The sequence below is a fragment of the Pezoporus flaviventris genome, unplaced genomic scaffold (genome assembly GCF_033815535.1).
Source record: "Pezoporus flaviventris isolate CSIRO_AGI_PZ_B2104156 unplaced genomic scaffold, CSIRO_AGI_Pfla_v1 ptg000023l, whole genome shotgun sequence".
NCBI lineage: Eukaryota > Metazoa > Chordata > Aves > Psittaciformes > Psittacidae > Pezoporus > Pezoporus flaviventris.
The window spans coordinates 9,698,792-9,719,397 of record NW_026892571.1 but is presented as its reverse complement, the minus strand read 5'-3'; the positions used below and the strand labels follow the sequence as shown (position 1 = coordinate 9,719,397).

General features: G+C 51.8%; 1 protein-coding gene across 4 annotated transcripts in view; it reads right to left on the bottom strand.

The window, feature by feature from the left end:
* Positions 1 to 993: 993 nt before the first annotated feature.
* The window catches only part of SH3PXD2B (SH3 and PX domains 2B), a 73,810-nt gene continuing 54,197 nt past the window's right edge, over positions 994 to 20,606 (bottom strand). Inside the window, exons 6-15 of one of the 4 annotated variants that reach the window (XM_061456659.1) lie at positions 19,074 to 19,099; positions 18,669 to 18,704; positions 12,743 to 12,877; positions 11,179 to 11,283; positions 10,482 to 10,565; positions 9,070 to 9,187; positions 7,612 to 7,838; positions 7,021 to 7,070; positions 6,411 to 6,536; positions 994 to 5,506 (exon numbers count right to left, since the gene is read on the bottom strand). In XM_061456659.1, coding sequence (XP_061312643.1) covers positions 4,010 to 5,506; positions 6,411 to 6,536; positions 7,021 to 7,070; positions 7,612 to 7,838; positions 9,070 to 9,187; positions 10,482 to 10,565; positions 11,179 to 11,283; positions 12,743 to 12,877; positions 18,669 to 18,704; positions 19,074 to 19,099 — 2,404 coding nt within the window. In that variant the 3' untranslated portion in view covers positions 994 to 4,009. The remainder of the gene's footprint in view (positions 5,507 to 6,410; positions 6,537 to 7,020; positions 7,071 to 7,611; positions 7,839 to 9,069; positions 9,188 to 10,481; positions 10,566 to 11,178; positions 11,284 to 12,742; positions 12,878 to 18,668; positions 18,705 to 19,073; positions 19,100 to 20,606) is intronic. The other 3 variants (XM_061456662.1, XM_061456661.1, XM_061456663.1) reach the window with 3 other exon arrangements.

The window sequence follows — 20,606 nt, the reverse complement described above, 5'->3', positions numbered from 1 at the left end:
TTTTTTTGTTTGGTTTGCAGCAATACCTGGCTCCCTATGTCACAAGCAGAGGCCAGCTGAAGGCTGCTTTCTAGACTATTTATATCTCTAAATGTGACCAGCTGAAGCTGACACCAGTCAGGCAGCCTCAGATGTGGTCTAAAGCAGGGTGGAAGAATTCATTCATAACTCTGCCCTGGCAAGAACACGGCCACAGTTAAGTGTTTGCATGGAAAACCTCACAAGCCGCAGGTAGCAGAGGAGCCCGGATGGCTGTTTACACCAAAAGGCCTTTTTATAAACTCTGCTGCCTCAGTTTATCCAGAGAGCTGATCCCTGAAGCTGCCAACAGGCTGATACTGCCAGTCTCAGGCCACAGAGCGACTTTGCACCATACTTACCATTAGCGTGAGGATCTGCTCCAGCTGCTGCTGGCCCAACCCTGGGGAGAGCATGGAGGATCACTGCCCGCTCCCATCACCTGCACCTGCAGCCCCCTGCCAGCCTGGGTACCATGATGCAAGTACCAGCCCAAACCAAGCCTCCCATGGCTGAAGCCCCTCGTTAGCGTTCTGCCAGTTCAGGTGCTGAGCAATGCCTGATGATGCCCAAATCTCCAGCCCTTGCAGGATCTGCATGGACTAGGTGGGTTATGGCCACCTGAAAGCCAGGGCATGAGCGTGGAAGAGGCTTACCTATCCAGGCTGGGCAGCGGTGAGCCAGGCTAGTGGAAGATGCTCTTCCATGTCCTTTTTCCCCTCCTTGCCTAGCCTTCCCAAGCACTGTATGCATGAAATACCACACACGCAACCCTCTGCCAGAAGGCACTTGGGCTCTGATAGCTACTTTTGCCTGAGTACACCTATGTCAGCCATCATGCAGCACACCAGACATACACCAGTCAGACACGGGGTCACAAGGGTGCTTGAAACCAGTCAAGCAATTTCTGTTTATTTCTTAAAAAAAAAAAAAAAAAAGGAAGAAAACAAAAACGCTAAAAAAAAAAATAAAATCAACCCTCAAACCCCACCGAATTAAAAAAGAAATCAACCCCATAATGGTGAAAGTATAGATACGGCATTTACATGGCTACATCTATCTTCTGCTGACCCCCCCACCCTCCCACAGTAATGTAGATTTATACACACATAATATAGTGAGACAGACAAACAAATGGGCTTTGAGAGCCTGCGGGGTGCAGGAAGGACCTCCAGCCTGCCAAGGATGTGCTGAGCTGCAAGGACCTCCAAGCACCCAGTTCTTCTGCCCCCACCCATGGTGATGCCCCTCCTTGCTGCTGGTGGGAAGGAGGAAGGTTGATCTTTGGCTGCTGGAGTGATGAGCCCTGTGGCCAAGCTCAGGGTACAAAGTCTCCTGGCTGCCCTCCTCCTCCTCACGAGGTAGTCGGGGAGTTTGGCCACATTTGTTGTGTGAGGTACAGAGAGGAGGCACAGCCCAGCAGAGGGCACATGTTGGATAGGGGCAAAGCCCTGCCAGCCCATGGCTCTCAGCATCTTCCTGATAGGAGCCGTCGTCCAGCCTGTGGTCCCCTTGCAGACGGAAGAGTGGTAGGAAGGGGTAAGGCTGCAAGTGTTGGCACCCTGCTGAGGGTCATCCCCTACTTGGGCACTCACCTGCCTCCTTGGAAGCTCTTTGGGAACAAGGGAGCAATCCTGTCACACACTCAATGAGCCAAATACAGTACTTGTGTCAGCAAAATGAAGCACTACCAGTTCTGAGGTTCAGTCTGGGAGGAAAGCAGAAATAGCCCTCATTTGGTATGGAGGCCAAAGAAATAGCATTGTCCCTCCTGAGGAAAGCTGGGGACAGTGAGGTCTCTGAGACAGAGAAAGGAGAGACACTTCTGAGATTAAAAGGCCATTCAGAAAAGAGAGAACAAGGACACAGTGCCACTGGAAAGGACTCATAGCCCTTCCAGCCTGCTGTGTGATACTGCCAGAGCGGATGTGGACACAGCTCCAGCCCCCTCCCCAGATACAGCAGGGGCTGGACTGGGCTGCTGCCAGCTTTGACTTAACTCATCCTGTCCCCATTCCTTTCCAAAGCAAAAGGGATTTACTGGAGCAAGAGATGCGCAGAGACAAGGCATCATTGTTCCCCCAACCCACCCTGCAGCGCTCCTGGGAGCACATCAACACCTCGCAATGTGCCACGCAAAGAAATTTGTTATTGGATTGGGTTGCAAATGTATTGCTTATTGCCAGCTCAGGTGAGTCAGCCTGATCAGGGGCTGATGTGCCACCAGAGAAAACTGGAAGTGGGAGGAAGAGGAATCAGCTGTAGACTAGGGTGAATGAATTCCCACGGTAAAACACAAACCTTGGGGCTTCTGGATATGAGGCTGGACTGGAATGGTCGGGACTTCTCCATCTGATAAAGAAGGACTGGGACAAACTGCCCCATCACCCTCTCAAAATGAGCCTGGCCTGAAGCACCACCATTTTCATTCAGTACACAGACAGAAATACCTTCAACTCCACATTTCCAGAGGAGAAAATAGGGGACAGAAAAGGCAGTGAGCATCTAGGGGAGTGGAGAACACTCCTTCAATTCTGCCAGCCTCAAATTAAAGGGAAAACTATAATTTTCAGCAGCAAAACAATGTGGCTGCAGAGCTGCAGCTGCAGTGCTCAACACTTGCAATTAGACTAGAAAGGGCAACAGGGCTTGGTCAACAAGAAACCCACAGAAGCACTGGGTTTAAAGCTTTTCTGGAGAGAGAAATGTGACCTTAAATCTGCAAGTAGCCAAATACAGAGGGAAGAAAGCAGCACTGGGGAACAACAACTCATCTATGCTCAATCCTCCTGCTAGGACAAGCAACACTGGGCAAGATTAGGCTGTGCAAGCAGGAATGGCAGCATGGAAAAACCCCAGGCTCTGCTTGCCCTGAAGACCCTCAAACAGCCCAGCAAGCATGGTGAAAGCAAAGTACCTGGAAGACAGGCAGATGGGTGAGAAACAAGGCAGGGAGCCCCTGAGCACCAGACACACCTCACAACTGGTTGTGACGAGGAGCTGAACTCCCACATGCTGCATTGCACTTGATAATATCAGCACCTACTAAAGGACCCACCTCCTGGCTGCTGCCCGCCAGCCTGGGAAGCTCTGTGGGTCATGGGAACGGGTGGTCCCCTTAGTCCAACAGGCAGGGCAGTCTGTGTGGGAATGAAAGCAAAGCATCCTTTATCCAGGGCTTCTGGGGTCATTTTGGTCCTCTGCGCCTTGCATAGCATCCTTCAGCTACCAGAGCAAAACACCTCTTGTTTGGTTGTGATACTGCAAGGGAGAAGCCTGCATAGTGTCCTGGGTCAGCACAGAGAGGACCTGTTATATATATGTGTGTGTGCATGTGTGCATTTGTCTGTGGTTTTTTATCACCAGGAGGATGTTGAAGTTAACACTTGTCATTTTAGAGCAGGAAGGACCAAGGGACAGCCCCATGGCATGCACGGCGGGGAGCAAGTAACAGGGGGTGAGGGCAATGCCTGTGCCTGCATGTGCACGCAGAGCTACAGGGACCTCATCCTCAGCAATCATTCCTCCTTTTTGCCACACTCCCTATGGCTCTGCTACACACCTGGACTAAGCAATGTGACCTACAACATCTGGCCATGAACCTGAGCCTCAGAGAAGGCAAATCCTTTTACACGACCAGACTTCCCTGGCTGGTACCATTCCACAGCCCGTGCAGGTAGAACAATGTCCACCAAGGTCAAACTCCCCAGCACAGAGAACCACGGTAGCCATTGTATGCCACAAAGCTTGGCCAGAGCAGCTCTGGCTGCTCCAGGAGATGTGGGAAGGAGGGTGGATGGAAGCACACAGGTGGGGAGGGAAGGCTGAGCTGCTTCCTCCACGCTGCTGCCAATGGGCACCAGCTGGGATGCGTGGGATCTCGAGTATTATCTTTTGTTTAAAGCCAGCCTTATGGAAAACTATAAATTAATCTAATTAAATACTCGGGTGAGAGACCAGGGAACCTCTGGCTGTGCAAGCAGAGGAGCAGCTATGGCTTCTTCCTCAGGTAATTGGAAGGGATCCAGCCCTCCCAGCACGGCCCCCCAGTCAGGACCTTACAAAACCACCAGCCGCTGCTGTTCTTCTCGCGAACTTCAAACAAAGTCCCTTCTTTGAAGCTGTTGGTCTCCTCGTCGCCTTCAAAATCTGCCACTGCCACATACAGAGCTTCCCTGGTGATGTCCGGACTGGAGACAGGGGCTGAGGTCCTCTCCTTGGCTTCCCCTCTCTCCACTGGCTTGGATATGACCTTTGGGCTTATGCTGCTTTTTACTTTGGCTTCATCTTGGATGGAGGCAGAGAGGAATGGTTTGGCTTTCGGAGGAACCAGCATGGGCCTCCCCGGCACTGGGGATGACCTGATTTCGGGTGCTTCCCGTGCTGGGACCCTCAGCTCCGCTGTGGGGACAGAGGCAGGACCCCCTGTTTTCTTAGGAGGGGGTGGTCTGCGAGGCGGCACCACGGGGCGCTGTGGTGGGGGCTCCCTGGAACCCAGGGGGTTTGCTGGGCCCAGGAGGGGTTTGGGCAGCACCTCTTTTGTGGTGTGGCTGTCCGGTCTGGGCAGGGGTTTGCTCTCCATGCTTGATCGCTCCTGAAACCTTCCAGAAGCCTCTGAAGAGGCCGTGGCGTTACTGAAGGAGCTTTCGCCGGCAGTGGTGTCCTGCTCGGAGGGTTTCTCTGGGCACTTTGCAGGTCTAAGCTTGCTCCGCAGGTTGCAGATGTCCAGTTTATCATCAGCTGGTGCTGGGTCAGTCCTGGGGGCTGCAGCGGGTTTTGGCCTGATTTGAGGTCTTGACTTCAGGAATGGATTCTGGGTGATGGGCTCAGGCTTGTCCTCCACAGGCTCAGCTTTTGGCTTCGTTGGCTTGACAATGGGCCGGAGGTTTGGCTTCTTCACCTCCTTGGCCGACACCTTATGTCCACATTCCAGTCCCATTTCGTTTTTCAGTTGGAAGAGTTTGCCCTTCTCTGGTTTGATCTCTGGCTTCTTCATGTCCTTAGGAGCTGCTGACTGCTTGGGTGGAATCATGGGCAAAATCATGCCTGGGGGCTTGGGGGGCGGCCTCTGCCTCTCCAGTAACTCGCCTTCCGATTTGATGATGGACTCCTTCCTGGGCGGCAGGCTGGGCTTCTCCTCTGTGTCACGGTCCGAGATCTCCTCATAGCCACCAGCAAAGGCTAGGTCCCCGCTCTCGGGAGCCTCCTTCCCCTTCCAGTCTTTGGCCCACTTCCCACCACAGTCCATACCGTTAGGAGGAGCCTCTGGCAGTGGACGGCAGGGTCCTGTTGCTTCCTCACTGGTGCTGCTGTCGGCCGCAGCATCCCCAAGGCGGAGCTGAGCCATCTCACTGGGAAGCGGAGCCAGGAAATTTGGCCTAGACGCGTTGCTGGTTTTCTTGTACTTATCGATGAATGTGGCAGGGGCCCAGCCTTCCTTCTCCTCAATCTGAATGTACCACCAGCCGCTAAGGTTCTTCTCAATAACCTGCCAAGGGGTAAAGAAACCTCAGACATCCATACAGGAGTGCTCTCTGCACAAAAGGGGATGCTCAGTGTCTCTGAACTGATGTCAAGGTGACACATGGCCCCGGTGCCTCTCCATCCAAAAGCCATATAATCACTGCATGGGTATCCTAATGAGAGGGGAACCTGGTAACAGCCTCTGGCAGGGAAGGGGACCTGCGTGCCGTGGGACTGAGGCTCGTCATCGCCACGTCGCGGAGCTGCCGCTGAACTGTCCCTATCCCGGGACCGGCATGCCGGGTACCAGCGGTGGCCACTGAGCGGCACTGTTGGAGCGACCAACCCGCAGCGATGCTGTGTTGGACCGGACGCCGCCAGATACGGTTCGGGCTTTGTGTGCTCCGCAAGTGGGGCTGGGACCTGAGAGGAGCCCACTGGGGCAGCCGTGAAGAGAAAATCCTCTTAAGGAGGCACAGCGTACGTTTTGAAAAGCAAAATCACATCTGCAGGAGGAATTCTGCCAGCAGAAAGCAATTTGGGAAGGGCTTTTGACTTTAACCTGGCCTAATTAAGGAAAAAACCACAATCTCTACCCCCATTTGTGCTGTGGTTTTAATTTGCATTAGTTCAGACAACAGAGCACCCACACACTTGCACGACAGGATGACAGGAGGCCACCAAGAGACTACGGACTCCAAAGTCTTGTGAGCTCATACAGGTGTCTCTCCTACTCTCAGAGAGCCTGGGATATTAACAGTCCACAGAGGCAATCACATGCATCACCATGCCCAGTTTCCAACCAGAATACCATGGTGAGCAGATCTTCCCTGCCTGGAAAGGGACCACCTGCCAGAAACAGGTTGCAGAGCAATGGGAGTCAGGAGCGCTGCACTGATGTGAAGATGTGAGAAGACTAACAGTCTCACCTCTACTTTCATTCCTGCCTGGAAGCTGATGCCATCAGGGATGGTGGTCTGGAAGTCAGCAATGGTGTAATATTCCTCTTCCACTTGAGGAGGGACAGGAGGTTTGGGCAGATTCAAACCGCGTGGCTATGAGAAGAGAAAATGCATCAGCATGTTTCTACAGCAGATGTGATACAACATCCACACAGGCCACCAGCCTGCAGAGACCCAAGATAGCGCAGCCAGGCCAGGGACATCTGCTATGCCCATACAGCGTCCTCACCAACACAAACAAGCAAACCACTTCCAGGCTGAGCAGAAAACTGCCCAGCACCAGAGCTCTTGCTGGCAGCAGTTACCTTCCCCAGAGGGAGGGAGCCAGCCTGCAGCCTCCCACTGGCAACCCAGCCCTGCAGAACAGACTGGCCAAAAGTTCCTTTAAAGACCACGTGCAAAGAGAGGAGGCTTAAAACATCAGGGAGGCAGTGTGCGTGCTCCAGCCTTGACCAGAGCACAGCCCATGGTACAGGGACAAAATCCCAGGCAAAGAATAACCAGTGACTAGAGCTCCTTTCAGTGCTCCTCTGACTCCCTTTGCCATTGTTGCTCTCTTATATCAAGTGGCACTTACTATGGTGAGATCTCGGCGAGGAGGGGGTCTCTGCCTCATCTTTGGTGACTCTGTAGAAGAAGAATTTCAGATGCTGTTGAATTTCTGGCTTTTGGTCGCACATGTGTTCAAAACACACAAGTGACAATGAGAAAAGAAAGGCAAGGACCAACCTGACCAATGGGCAAGGAAGCTGAAGGAGGAATCTGTCTGCCCTGAGTAGCACAGGTCACCCAGGTTTTGAGGGTGTCCCACTGGAAGGAGAACCAGCTTTGCACCATCAGGTGCTGCTGGGAAACACAGCTGAGGTGACCATGTGTACTGGCTTTTTCATTGCAGGTCTGACCCAGAAGACCTGGCTTCCAGAAGGGTAAAAATGCCCCAGCTTCTGAGAGGAGAGGATCTCTGGATCTCCATCCCATTTGCTGATGCTCAGCAGATCCCAGGGCAGCACTGTCCCTGTGCAATGCCACCTCCAGACCTTGCTGCAGAACCCACAGTACCTACAAGGCTTTTGCCTTCCTCACACCCCCTTACATCGCTAAAAAGCCTACAGGAAAGGCTACACTTGTACCCCAGCCACCAGTGGCCTCCTCCAGACCAGCCACTTACTGCGTCGGATGTCAGCGTTGGGCAAGGGACGGCCGTCAAATCTCCCATCCCTTTGGCCAGCAAGCACATCCTTCTCTCTGCTTGCCAGGACCTGTTGCCGGGAGATGCCATCCAGATCCAAGGCACAGGAATGGGTGGAGGAGCCTGAACCCAGCTTCTGCGAGAACATCTCTCCACTCCCCTTTTTGAGGTAGGAGGCAGGGGCCCAGCCTTCTTGGCCCTGGTACCTGTAGTGGCAACAATGGCAGTGTCACTGCACTGAGCCTCTGTGCTGGACCGGGACCATGAGTCCTTTCCCAGAGGAGGAGCCCATTGCGCTCCAGTGGTGTTGAGACATTGGCCATCTCCTGAGCTGAGCTCAGAGCAAACATTGACTGAAGATGCTACACGATCTGGGTAGAATGAGCTGGTCATGCTTCATGACACAGACCTGGAGAGCTCCAGCCATGACTAACGCTCCTGTGCAAGCTGGCCACAGCCAGCGGGCCAAAGGCTGGGAATGGCACAAAGCCCCATTTCCTTTTCACCTCAGCAATGGCACTAGCTCAGGAATGACACTGGCTGAGGAAGCAGAGTGGAAAACCAGAGGGATGCTGTTAGCACTGATGTAACTGGTCTTTGGAGAAGGCACAACCGGTAGCCTGGGTCCCTTCCCTGCTCTAAATCTGCACTGTTCAGCAGAGAAACCAGCCCCGTGACACGATTGGAACCCCACATCCGCAGTGTCCTGCCATGCTAAAGGGTCCCGCGCCAGCAGCAGAACCTCTCCCTGCTGGCTGGGCTGCAGCCCCTATGCTCAGATGGCACCAGCTACTGAGTAGTTGCCTTTGGAGCTCTCGTGGCAGCCCTCCTCCGCTTAAAAAGTCAGTGGATGTTTTTCTGGGGCTCTGCTGCTGCCAAGACCACAGGTTCAATGCAAGGTTAAGAAAATTGCAGTGTGTGCTCCCACCCTGCTCGAGTCCGGATCTTTGCAAGACCACAGACAAGAGAAAATGAGCCTCCAGCAGAACACAAGTATCAGCTCAGAATGGTCTGGAGTCTTTGGCCTCAGCACACCCTGCGTACAGCAGACCTGGCCCAGACAACAGCCCTTCTCTTCTCACCTCCTAACACAGTCAGAACATCCAGCCTGCCTCTGGAACGCTCACTGGTTTTCCTACCAGCAGCACATGATGTAACACCAAGGCTCTCACACCGGTTCCCTTTACACTGCTGGAGCATGTGATGCCATGATGCAGTCCACCTCCCAGCACAGGAAATTAGGGGATTTTAAAGATGTTCAGCCACAGCTATGGTTGGCTGAAGTCCTGAAAGTCGACTAGCTTTAGTTTGTAGGGATGGAGAGAAATGAGTTCTGGTTCTCTGCCCTTCCTTAGACTTGCCCTTGAACTGTACATCCCACGTGCTTTGCACAGCCTCAGCTGCAGTGCCAGGGAATAGCAAGAGGTAGAGACATACCTGATTTTCCACCAGCCCTCCAGGTTCTTCTGGATCACCACCACCACAGCCCCTTTGTCCAGGTTCATTTCATCCTGGTCTCTTGCGGTATATGGGTAAATAACGGTGTACTTCTCCTCTGTTGGAAAGAAAGTGCAGTTTCAGAGAGATACTGCTTTATGGAAACCTGGACTCGGTCAAACAACGGTTAAAAGTGCTTTATATAAATGATAATTCTTGTTGTAATATAGGTGCAAACACACAGAGATACACAACCATTTGGACGAGAAATGTCAGTGAAATGTACTTCAAAACAAACCCACCTGCGTTTGGAAATGTAAACTTTGGGGAGCTAGTCTGGCCCAAAGATATTGTCTACAACAGTTCCTCCTCTCCCTTAGGACTAAAGACTACCTTTTATATGACAGCTCTCCTTTCACCTGCTCTTTAAGAAGCCCTTCCATGCTTCCATTTCAGCTCAGATTTATCTCTTAGTGTGTTTAAAGAAGAACTGTCCCCTATACAGGGAAATAAACCCCATGGCCATCAGGGAGTAACCCCACACATACGGATGTGCTCTCACGCACAGCTCTCAAACTGCTCTACAGTGGCAGCTCTACATGAACTTCCCTGTTCAACATCTGAGTCCCCCAAGACACTCGTCAAAGGCATGTGGTGAGCCTGGAGAAGAGTCTGATGTCCTGTCCACTCGACCGAATGATGGCAAGCAGGGACACGGATGCTTTTCCCTTCAAGAGGAAGGGAAACACCCTAACAGCCACGCAGACATGTCAGACAAACAGGTTCATCCATCTATCCCTCTCCCTCACCTTGTCCTGTCTTCTCTGGAAGAAAACCAGGAAAGCAATTGCCTGTGCTTATGCGGTGCCACAATAGGGTGAAGACCACTGTGGGAAATGTCTGCCTCCAAACCCCACACTTCTGGGAATTCATGTATCCACACTGTGCAGGTTTCCTGGATTTGCCTCCTTGGAGCAGCACAGCCCTCAAAGGGCCCTATTTCCCACTGCCTTTAAGCACAGGAGTCAAAGCAGAAAATGCCCTGTTACACCCAGCAGGCTTTCCTCCTCCTGACCCCATCTGAGCCACCAACCCAAGGATCACAGCTCAGAGGAGTTACTTTTACAGGAACTAAGGCAGTTCAACAGCAAGTTGCAATAAGCCTGCACACATGTTGGGGGAAAGCAGAAACTCCAGCCTCTGTCCCCAAAACAACCCTCAGAAAGTGTGAAGGAGCAGCTGAGGAAAGAGATGGACATGAGTGGGTCTAATAGCAGGCTGAGGAGCACGTATGGCAGGCACTGAGCACTGACACAAGCAGGGTTCATCACATGCAAAGCAAACAAACAGACATGCGGACATGGTTCCAAGCACAAAACACGGGCAGCCAAACAAGTCTCTGTGAAGTCCACCTTGACCCCATCCACTGGTGTACAAGTCCCCAAGAGTCCGACGGCGGCCAACGTGCCTGGGCAGAGACCAGTATCTCCATGGGACTGGGAAGAGCATGTTGGGGAAGCAGGAGAAGGACAAGAGAGGACATAAGGAAGTGGCACTTCAGGTCCAAGAGGAGACAGGGCTGACACCAGAGAGTGGCACAGAGACTGTAGTCACCTGGAGACCCCTCCCCAGTCTGAGCCCCCCTCCCACCTCCATCTCCAGGGGCATTTCAGATTTGCTCTGAGCAAAGGCTACAAGCTTGCTGTTCTCACAAGGTGATCTCTGTGTTCTTTGTCCTCCATGGGTTTAGACAACACACGAATTCTCCTAGGACCTGAGCTTTGCTCCTCCTCCACTGCAGGTCAAACAGCTCCTAAAGGAGGCACTGGGATGGCAGGAGCTGGAGGTGGCACCTTCAGCCCCTCTGTGGGGAGCAGAAAGGCCAGCAGGTACATCACCAGTGTCCAGCTGCCCCATTCCTGCTGCAGCACTGGAGCAGAGCACTGGATGGGCAGAACCACCATGGGCAGACAGGTTTGAACAGCACTTGTGGGATTGTCCTTCCCTGACATGTCCTGCCCAGGTCAGGGAGGGCTAAGCAGTCCTGCGAGCAGCTCGGTGCCGATCAGCAGGAAGAAGCTGGGGCAGATGTCTCCAGCACCTTCTTACCTTCCTCGGACTGCATGGAGAACTCATCCTGGACACCATCCTGGGCCTCCAGGCAGGTCGCTGGCACCCAGCCTTGCTCCTCCAACGTGCTCACAAACCACCAGCCTGAGAAGAAAAAAGCAGGCAGCTCAGCCCAGAGCTCCCACCACCCCAAAACTCACTCCAAACCATGAGCCTTGGGGGTTTTTGCCTGCGTGGGAAGCTGGGGTGACCAAAAAACAACAGAGCCAAGCACTATCCGACTGGGAGCACAGGCTGCACCACAGGAGAATCACAGCTGAGTAACATCTAAAGGTACAGTTCCCTCCCCATGACGAATGGGAGAGGCTCTGAGAAGCAAACAGCTCCAGCCACCATGTTTGCTCTCCCTTTCCCCCTGCCCTTTGTGGCTCATTTTCCCTCAGTCCGGGTCAGCAAGCCTGGGCTAATTAGCAGAGATGAGTCCCCTGTCTGTGAATCAATAGCTGACTCCTGCTGCGCTCTCGCCTTCTTTACATTTGTGGAAACAGCAGATTTTGAAAGCTAAGAGCAAAGGCAGGATTCAAACATGAGCTCTCTCATGGAAACCCAACCAGCTCCAGAGCGGCCACAAGCAATTCTGGGCCACCCTGGGTGTCCAATCAACATAAATGTGTGCTCCTCAGTTATTAAAAGCACAAACTATTTGTGTCTTTGGGGGGGAAATAAACAACCTCACCAGTGAGTCATTTAGAAAGACAACTAGATTGTCGGGGAGGGAATCAGCAGCTATCTGCATGGAAGGGAAAACCAGGCTGACAGGGATAAATAAATCATTTGCCATAGCTTTTGAATTGGCTGTGCTAATAAGCTTCACTTGCTTCAGGGTTGCTTTTATTTTCCTCATTTCCCAGCATAGCTGTGGGCGCAAACAATGCTCTGGGGACCAGCTTTCTTGAGTTCTAAAATCTATGTTCATGATTCATCTTTAAACCCCCATTAGCAACTCCTGTTAACTTCAGGGAATGAATTTCCCTTTTCAACAAACTCCAGAGGTTGGGCCCAGGACACGACTTGAGCCCTTTGCAGAGGTTAAGAGCAAGTTTAAGTTCTGAAGTAAGCAAATAGCTCAGCTGCCTGCCCTGCTTCACAGCCGGGTGCTTCATTGTGTTTAGAGGCAGGAATTGTGAATGCACAATGGGGCCTTTCACTGGGCACTATGAGAATGTCCCCCTATCAATAAAACAAGCCTGCCAACTTCAGGAACGGCTTTTGTCCTCAGGATCCACTGGCCGGGTGCTTCAGCATGAAGAAGCGTAAAGTAGAGATTTTAAAAGATGGATGGCGCCTGGTGTTCAGCACAGGGATAAGACCTTTCCTTTAGAGAGAGCCCTGAAGCCTTGCCCATGCTCATACAGCCTGCAGACTGAAGCCGCCTCCGCATCCCACCTCAGCTGACCACCCAAGGACATCCCTGTGAGGTGCCTGAAGGCTGTTTTGCTTAAGGACCTAGCAGGAAAACACTAACGACACAGGATTACTATTCCTTCCCTTGCTGTGCAACACAGTAGACCCGAAGCCCTCTGCCAAGCCAAACCCTCTGTACCTGATTCATTCTTCTCAATGATATCCACCAACTGGCCCACGCACAAGCTGATCTCGGAGCTCTCCTGCTTCTGGTAGTCCGCCACCACGACATACTGCTCCAGCACCAAGGGGTCGACCGACGCAGAGTCAGCTCCTGCACAGGGGGGACAAGAACCGACCCATGTGCCAGGGTCAGCACCACCTCCCGAGAGCATGGACCACCGCTCCCGAGCACCTGCTGGCCTGCAAGCAGCTCCAGGACACCCTGGGGACCCCAGCGTGAGAGATGTGAGCCAGAGACTTGGGCAGAGTGAGGAGAGACCAAACCAGCAGCCAGGTGAGATGGGTACAACCAGGTGAGACTTTTCATTTGCTACCCACCTTCCTGCTCGCAGACAGAGCTGTCCAAGCAGCCCCACCACCGCCGCAGATGCACACAGCAGCCTGGACACCAAGGGGACTCAAGGCAGTCGTCTGTGCGCTGACAGCTGTCCCAATGCACGGACCAGTTCAGATCCCAACTCAACACGCACACAACCTGCAGCGAGTTTTGTGGGTCCTGGCTAAAGAGCCTGGACACCCAGGTGGAGGGATGTTTGTAGGACAGGGCAGCATCCCCCTGTCACCATTATCCTTATGTATTTCAGTCACCTTCCCACAGCTTGCCAGCAAGGTTTGCACTGTTATTTGCTCCGCTAACTCTGCTCAGCTCCTCCTGCTGAGATCAAAATTTAACATCAGAAAGTACTAAAAAAGTACCCCAAAGGGGAGAAAAGAGGCAAGATAGACAGGGAGCAAAGCTTTTCTCCACCCAAGAAAAGCCCGGCACCCGGAGGAGAGAGGGATGCTGCGGTCCCGGCTGCACCGAGCCCGTGCAGGCTGCGGGTGGCACTGCGAGCTAAGGCCAGGGACACCCGGGAGCACCGCCAGCCCCTGCTCGGCGAGAGACCAGCAGCGAGGCACTGCAGGGCTCGGCTGGCTTGTATTCTGCAAGCACTTCTTCATTTGGGAGGGTGCTCAGGATACAGATGCACACCCTTCACTTAGTGATGCTCGCTATGGCAGCACTGCAACAGAGGATTCCACTCGCATCAGTCACTGCTTAAGAAACATGGCCCCAAGTTTGTCCCTATACACCTGGCAAAGCCACCCTTTTCCCATACCTGCACCAAGGCTTGTGGTGTGAAGGAAGACCACAAAGTGACCGAGGGCTTTGCATGCTAACATAGCACACTCTGAGTGAGCTGAGTGCTAAGCCCAGCCTATTCAGCCCCACCAAGCTTGGTGCTCAGTCGGCTCAGCCTCCTGCTAAACAAGCTCTGGTTATCCATAACACCACCAGCACTTGCCCCGTCTGCCTCCAAAAGCCTCCAAGAAGCAAAAAGTTGTCAGAAACTCTTGCCCATGACTCCTCTCCACTGCAAGCCCTGGCTCTGGCCTCCAACCCAGCACTTTAGCTTGCAGCTTCACAACCTGTCAGACGATGACACTATTACATTACCCTGTCCTCCCCAGGTGCAGTAAGAATTAATTAATACCTGCCAAGTGCTTTGGAAGTAGGGCAGTGTTAATTATTATAGCACCAGTGATCAAGAGTCACACACCTGATCACGGGTGTGAAGTTGTATGTACAGGGGCTGTGCCTGTACTCTGAGGAGAGAGCCTCAAGCTTTGGGTTGGGGCAGAAATCACATCTGACCCAGCGCTCTAGCTGCTATAGCACAGCAGATGTACAGGACAATTACCTCCCAGTCTCTGAATGGTATGAAATTACATAGAGAGTGGTAGACCCTTTGGACAGTTAGGTGAAACGCAGCAAAGAAATTCAGGCTACATTATCAGCAACATGTTTATATGGCAAGTGCACCTACCCTGCAAGTGGACCCAACACATGAGAGGACTCAGCCTGACAAAAGATCTTTCTTAGGGGGAAATTTATTGCAGAGCATAGGTTTCCCAGTAGGAAACCTACAGTGGCACACTCATCCCAAAAGTGTATGAGTAGAGATGGACAAGATCTAGCAGGACTTCAGCAATCCTAGGATGCTCCACTGCCTCACACAGTTCTCCTGTGCACAGGGGTCACAAGCTCTCAAATTGGTTCTGAGAAAGAAAGACCACAACAAAGATTTAAATGAACAATGTATCTTCAGGGCAGTCTTATTTAAAGGAAAGAGGCAAATTGTCCATGTTATTCTGCTATAAACAGGACTCTGCAGAGTTCCAGGTGAGCTGGCCAAGTGCAGAGGATCTGTTACCGCTAATGAAAGCTTCCTCTGTACTAAAACCCAGAGGTGGGGCACCAGACAGAATTAAAAATAGCCCTCTAAAATGAATGGTGGATGCTAGGACTATCTGTTCTACTAGCTCAATTAAAGGTTTGTGCTTAAAGTGATCAGAGGATCTATTCAACCCCCTCGAGAAGAATAACAGCCACAGGAAGAGAAAAGTACTCTCTTTTCTGCCTCCCTTGCTATAATTACACTCATTGCTCTGATGCTATTTGTAGTTTCAGCAGGCAATTCTGGATGCTCCAATGTACCTATTAAACCAACAACAGAAATTGTAATCTGAGCTTGGAGGAAGATGTAGGAGTTAATTTCAGGAGCATCTTCACCTGGAATAATCATCCTCAACCACAAAACCCACACTCAAATAAACAACAAAACATCCTATATATGGGCAGACTTGGGTCTCCTAAAAATAGCAATGGTGTAAACCTTACCATCTAAGATGAGAGACAGTACTAAAGCTCTGCAGCTGGGGAGCAGAGGAAGCATTAATACAGTCCAGAGCCCACAAGAGAGTGAGTTTCGCAGACAGGTGTAGGCAGGAACACAGCCTTTGTATCGTGAACACCCCTCACTTGTGAGACTGACACAGACATGGCCTTAGAAGGGATGTACATTGGCTCATGATACCCAGAGGTCCTTAGACTGGTCTTGCAGAACTGATATTTTCTGTGGTTGCAGGAGAGGCGCTGGGGAGACAGCCTCCAGGCAGTGCACATCCCAGCTACCAACCCAAGGACTGATCAGGAAAGTGACCTGTCACATACAGGTCAGCCCGTAAATCTCTACAGGTTTTGTTTGACCAGAAACTTGGCCATTCACCCAAAGTGCTGAGATGGACAGAACCAGTAGGAAATCTCATATATATGGGGTTGCTTGTGATGTTTCTAGCCTTTCCAATCTCTGGCTTTGCAGTATCAGTGACAAAAGCCAGGACTTCGTTATGGGGTTTGGACACTGGTGCCTCCACAGGGAAACAAAGAGCTCAGGCACGGGGCATGTGGCTTTGAAGCTGTACACTCCAGTCCTTGCCTAACACATATTCCAAAGATGTAATTCTTTGGATAAAGTTTCTTCCTCCTAGTCCTCTGGCCTGTGCAAATCGGACCCAGTGTGCTTAGGATTGCTCTCTTCTCTCAGCCTCTCCCATGAGTTTGTGAAGATCAGCACTGCAAAAGTGACTTTCTCCCTGCTCTCACATGAGATGGGCAGTAGATGCTGTGCTGTATCTTTTGCGAGTCTCTCATCTCTCCAGGGATTTTTCCAGAAATGGAAAATAATCACATGGAAACATCATTCACTGCTGGAGTTTTATAAAAGTCTCCCTGTGGCTGCTGTAGGATACAAGAGCTGTGTTTTCACTGTATCTCATTAGAATGAATACTGTGGTTTGGGGGGCTTTGTAGACACATTGCATAGCACAGCAAAAGGGATGTGGCCACATAAGAAAGCATCTAAAATAAAGCTGGCAGGGGGATATTTGAGCTTTCTGCCAGCCTCCTTGGGCAGCTCCTTCCAAATACAAACTCTGCAGACAGTTTCAGGTTCCCTTGCACTAAGTGAGTGCTGCAATGAACGCACGACTGAATAGAAATGCTCAAAACAGTCTTGGGGACTGACATGATGACTGCTTTTAGATGTACCTAAATCAGTGGTGAAGTCAGTCCTCAGAATCCCAGAGACCGGGAATAATCCATCCCCCTGGAAGCTGCAGGCTGTATGGAGCCTGGGCCCACGCCTAAGACTCACAGATGTGGGATTTCAAATACTGGTAAAAAAATACTAAGCAGAGGAAACAGATTTTATTTCCAATGCTTACTCGCATTGGGCCCTCCTCACAACAGCAAATGTCACTTGAGTCTCTTCGTCACCACGGGAGGTTGAGGACAGGCAGCACTTTAACCCTCTTCGCATCCCAGTGTTTGCTTAAATCCCATTTCAAACAGGGCTTGCTGCCAGGAGCTTGGGAGGTTTTTCCAGCACTCTCTTAAGAGCAGTGCAACCCCTCTCCAGCAATGCTGGGAGAAATCAGCAATTGGGAAGTTGCTCATTTGAAAATACTCATGATTTGTGTTTGTGCACAGCTACTGAATGCCTCTTCCTCAGGGAGACCCATAATGAATGAGCTTGCTTTGTGCCTTGCTGCAGATTTGTTACCTAAAAGCAGGCCTGGCTTGAGAAACTGATGAACTTCCTCAAGGTGTAAGTGGGATCGGGATAACAGCAGCAGAAACACACTGTTCCTGCTGCCAGAAAATGCCACACAGTGAGAGGAGTCTCTGAACATGGCTGGCACGAGGCAGCAGCCCTTTGTAATGTTACTGCATGCAAACATCTTTCCCTGATGGCTACTGCACATATGACAGATGCCAGTGCAACCTGTAATGCCAGAGCAGCCCTGCCTTGGACACTTCCTAAACTCTCCCTGTTTCCTCCCTTTCAACGGTGACAAGCAAACAGCATCCCAAGGAGCATTTTCTCTTTGACCTCAGCAACATCCCTCTGTCACTTACAAACCCACCATGCCAACAGGATGGCAGAGCGAAGTTGCCCGTAAACTTGCAGTGGGAAGGCAGGACAAAGGCAGGACACAAACGGGAAAAGCTCCTGCTTCTGTAACAGCCAGCATCCTTAAATTGAATTCTGCCGTCAAAGAACTGAGTTATGCAGCAGAATATTTTTTCCTCTTCTTCTCAACCCCAGAAAGGATTTCTTTTTTCTTGCCTAATACAAGTGGACAGGATTCAAAATGATCTAAACACACACTGATCTCATAGGGAAATACAACACCCTTCCCTTACACACCAAATGTTCCTGCTGAGCCAGCACACAAGAGCTTGTTTTTAAGATGAGGGAGCTTTTATCTTTATTTTACTTCTGTTTTATCAAAAGGGAGGAGAAGGGAAAAAAATGCAGCCTGTTCTTTTCCCCACCCATAGCAAGAAGCTTCTTTCTACCTCCAAAGCTAGATGAAGACCCACCACTTTGGTTTATGGCAGTGCCAACTCTATGGCCAAAACCCTTTTCACAACCTATTTCAGCAGAATCTCCATCCAAACCTTCCTTCCCAAAGACCCTCGTGCTACCTTTTATGCCTTCTCTGGTAGCTCTGGTAGCTGAAAGATGCCCTCCCTAATCCACAGATTGAAGGCTCTTCCCCTCCCCTCTCCTCCTCTTTCTGACAAGCATAGATAACCACTAACACGCCAACTGGGGGGTCTTCCAGAGATGTTCCTCTCTTGAGGATCAGGGTTAGGGCATCGCAGACCCGACCATCCACCCAAAGGGTCCCAGCTGGTGCAATCATGAAGCAGAACGTGCTGCTGCATCAGAGGACTTCTAACCTCACGCTGGCCACCACGCAGCTCAGACCCTCCTCTGGACACGGGAAATTTTGCATCCCCATCCTCCTGGCTGCAGACCAAGCCCTTCACCCCAGACCTGTGACAGAGCCGCTGCACGTGGAGCTGTACCGACAGCCAAGCGCCAGTCCCTGCCTGCCGTACCTCCTCTCCACTACTGTCCCATGTCCACCAGCCACCACAGAAAGCTACAGGGGACGTGACAGCTTCTTGCCCACCCAGCCCGAGCAGATGTCCCGCTGGTGAAAGGCAAAGCAAGAGCAAGGGCCGGGCAGCGAGCGGCTGTTACTACCTCTCTGCAGGAAAGAGGCCGTTCTCTGGATAAACCCTGATGGGGGAACAAAAGGACGGGAGACAAGGCATGAGGTGGGGAGCGAAATGAACTGGGGGTGGCAGCAACGGTGGCAACAACTTGGTTAATGAGTGAACAGGGGGCCAGTGCAGCACAGAGAGCTGCGGGCGTCCATCCCACTTTTGGGAGCGCCACGGGATGCACAGGGGACATGGGACCAGGACTTGGAGACTGCAGTGAACTCCCGGGTGGGTGGAGGAGGCACACCATGCTGGGGAGTCCCATGGAGAGAACAGCAGGGGGTTGGCTTGCCATGGGGCCAGGCCCTTGCCCTGCTCCAGGAGACCATGGGTATGGGTGGGAGGAGGAGTTGGTGGAACCAGCGGAGAGGAAAGGATTGCTTACCAGATCTCTTCTTTCCAATGGGCTCCCTGAAAAAGAGAAGGAAGAGCGTCAGCAACGCGATGGGGCAGCTGGGTTGTTGGCCAAGTACAAACCCCCCCTGGAAGGCACAGATGGCATGAGCCTCCTCAGCCTTGGTCTGACAGCCACAAATCCCACCATGTCACTGAGTGAAGGTGGGTGGATTGGGACTGTCTGGCAACAGAGTCAGGAGCTGAGGAAGCCCAAACCCCCAAAGCTGCTCGCAGTGCAGACCACAGCTCCCACAGAAGTGGGCATCCGTCAGAAAACAGACAAAAAGGGAAACACTGAAGCTCCTCCACGTCCTGAGCTCTCAGGGACAAGAGTGAGGAGCAGTTGGGGAAGGGGCAAACATTTATACCCCAAAACAGGACAAGTCATGTAGACAAGTGTGGTAGAAGGGATGAGTACCATGGCTGTGCGCTCGAGTACCTTAAGGACACAGCAAACAGGAGATATTGGTGGCTATGAGGAGGCAATGAGGTAGCTTCAGCACAAGCCCTCTTGCTATGGCCAGCACTGGCCCCACCACTTATGAGATGGGTTAGAAACCACAGGTTGTGGGTCCCTTCTCTTATTTGAATGCTGCCAAGAAACACGGTCGCTGAACAGCCTCAAACCCAGGCACAAGCACAACTCTTCAGGCACGATGACATCTGGGTTCTTTCACAATTAAAGAACAAACACCAAATCAAGGAAGATATGGGCCCAGAAAAGCCTCAGAAAATCATGGGGAACAAACCAGGACACGCAGATGGCCTGAAACCCAAACAAGTGCACCAGCCCTGTCCGCAGCCCGACCACAGCGGTCCATGTTGCTACAAAAGGGCTCTCAACACTTTCATGTAATTCACCACTGTGGCCTTGAAATGCTGCTGTAGTGTGTGTGATGGTGGCTGCTCCCTGTTCCCTTACAGAGGAGACTGCTCTCCCTGCTCTTCAGACTCACATGCATGACAGATCAAGACCATCTGGCCAAAATGAAATATTCTGGTACAAGGAGACATGCACTTATCCTTGTTACTTCCAGGAACAGTGAAAAGCACAGAGCGGGCACTAGAGCTTCCAAGGAGGAAAACATTCACCTGGTGGGAAGGGGACCCTCCTGAGGCTCTGAGCTGCCTGGCTGCTGCTTGGAAAGGCAGCTGGACCAACCAGGTAGACCCCAGGAGCCTCTTCATCTGTTTACTGGCTAAACAGTCTTTCCTCCCCTCCCCTTTGTTTTCAGGCTAACCAAAGAAACCCGTCCACCCTCAGCCAGAAAGCCAGCCAAAGCTGGGCTATGCTTTGCTCTCCTTCAAGCTTATCTGCATTTTCAGACCATAATTACTGCAGACATTTTATTCCCCCAGAGCAATGGGGTGATGTGGGGACTTGGCTGCCTCCAAAGCCTGCCCACCCATCCTGGCAATGCATTCTGTTTACAGTGCCTTATCCTCCTGGTCTCCACTTCCCTTTGCACTTTAAACCTCTGGTACACATCCATGGAGCTATCAATAAAATTAAATGAAATGC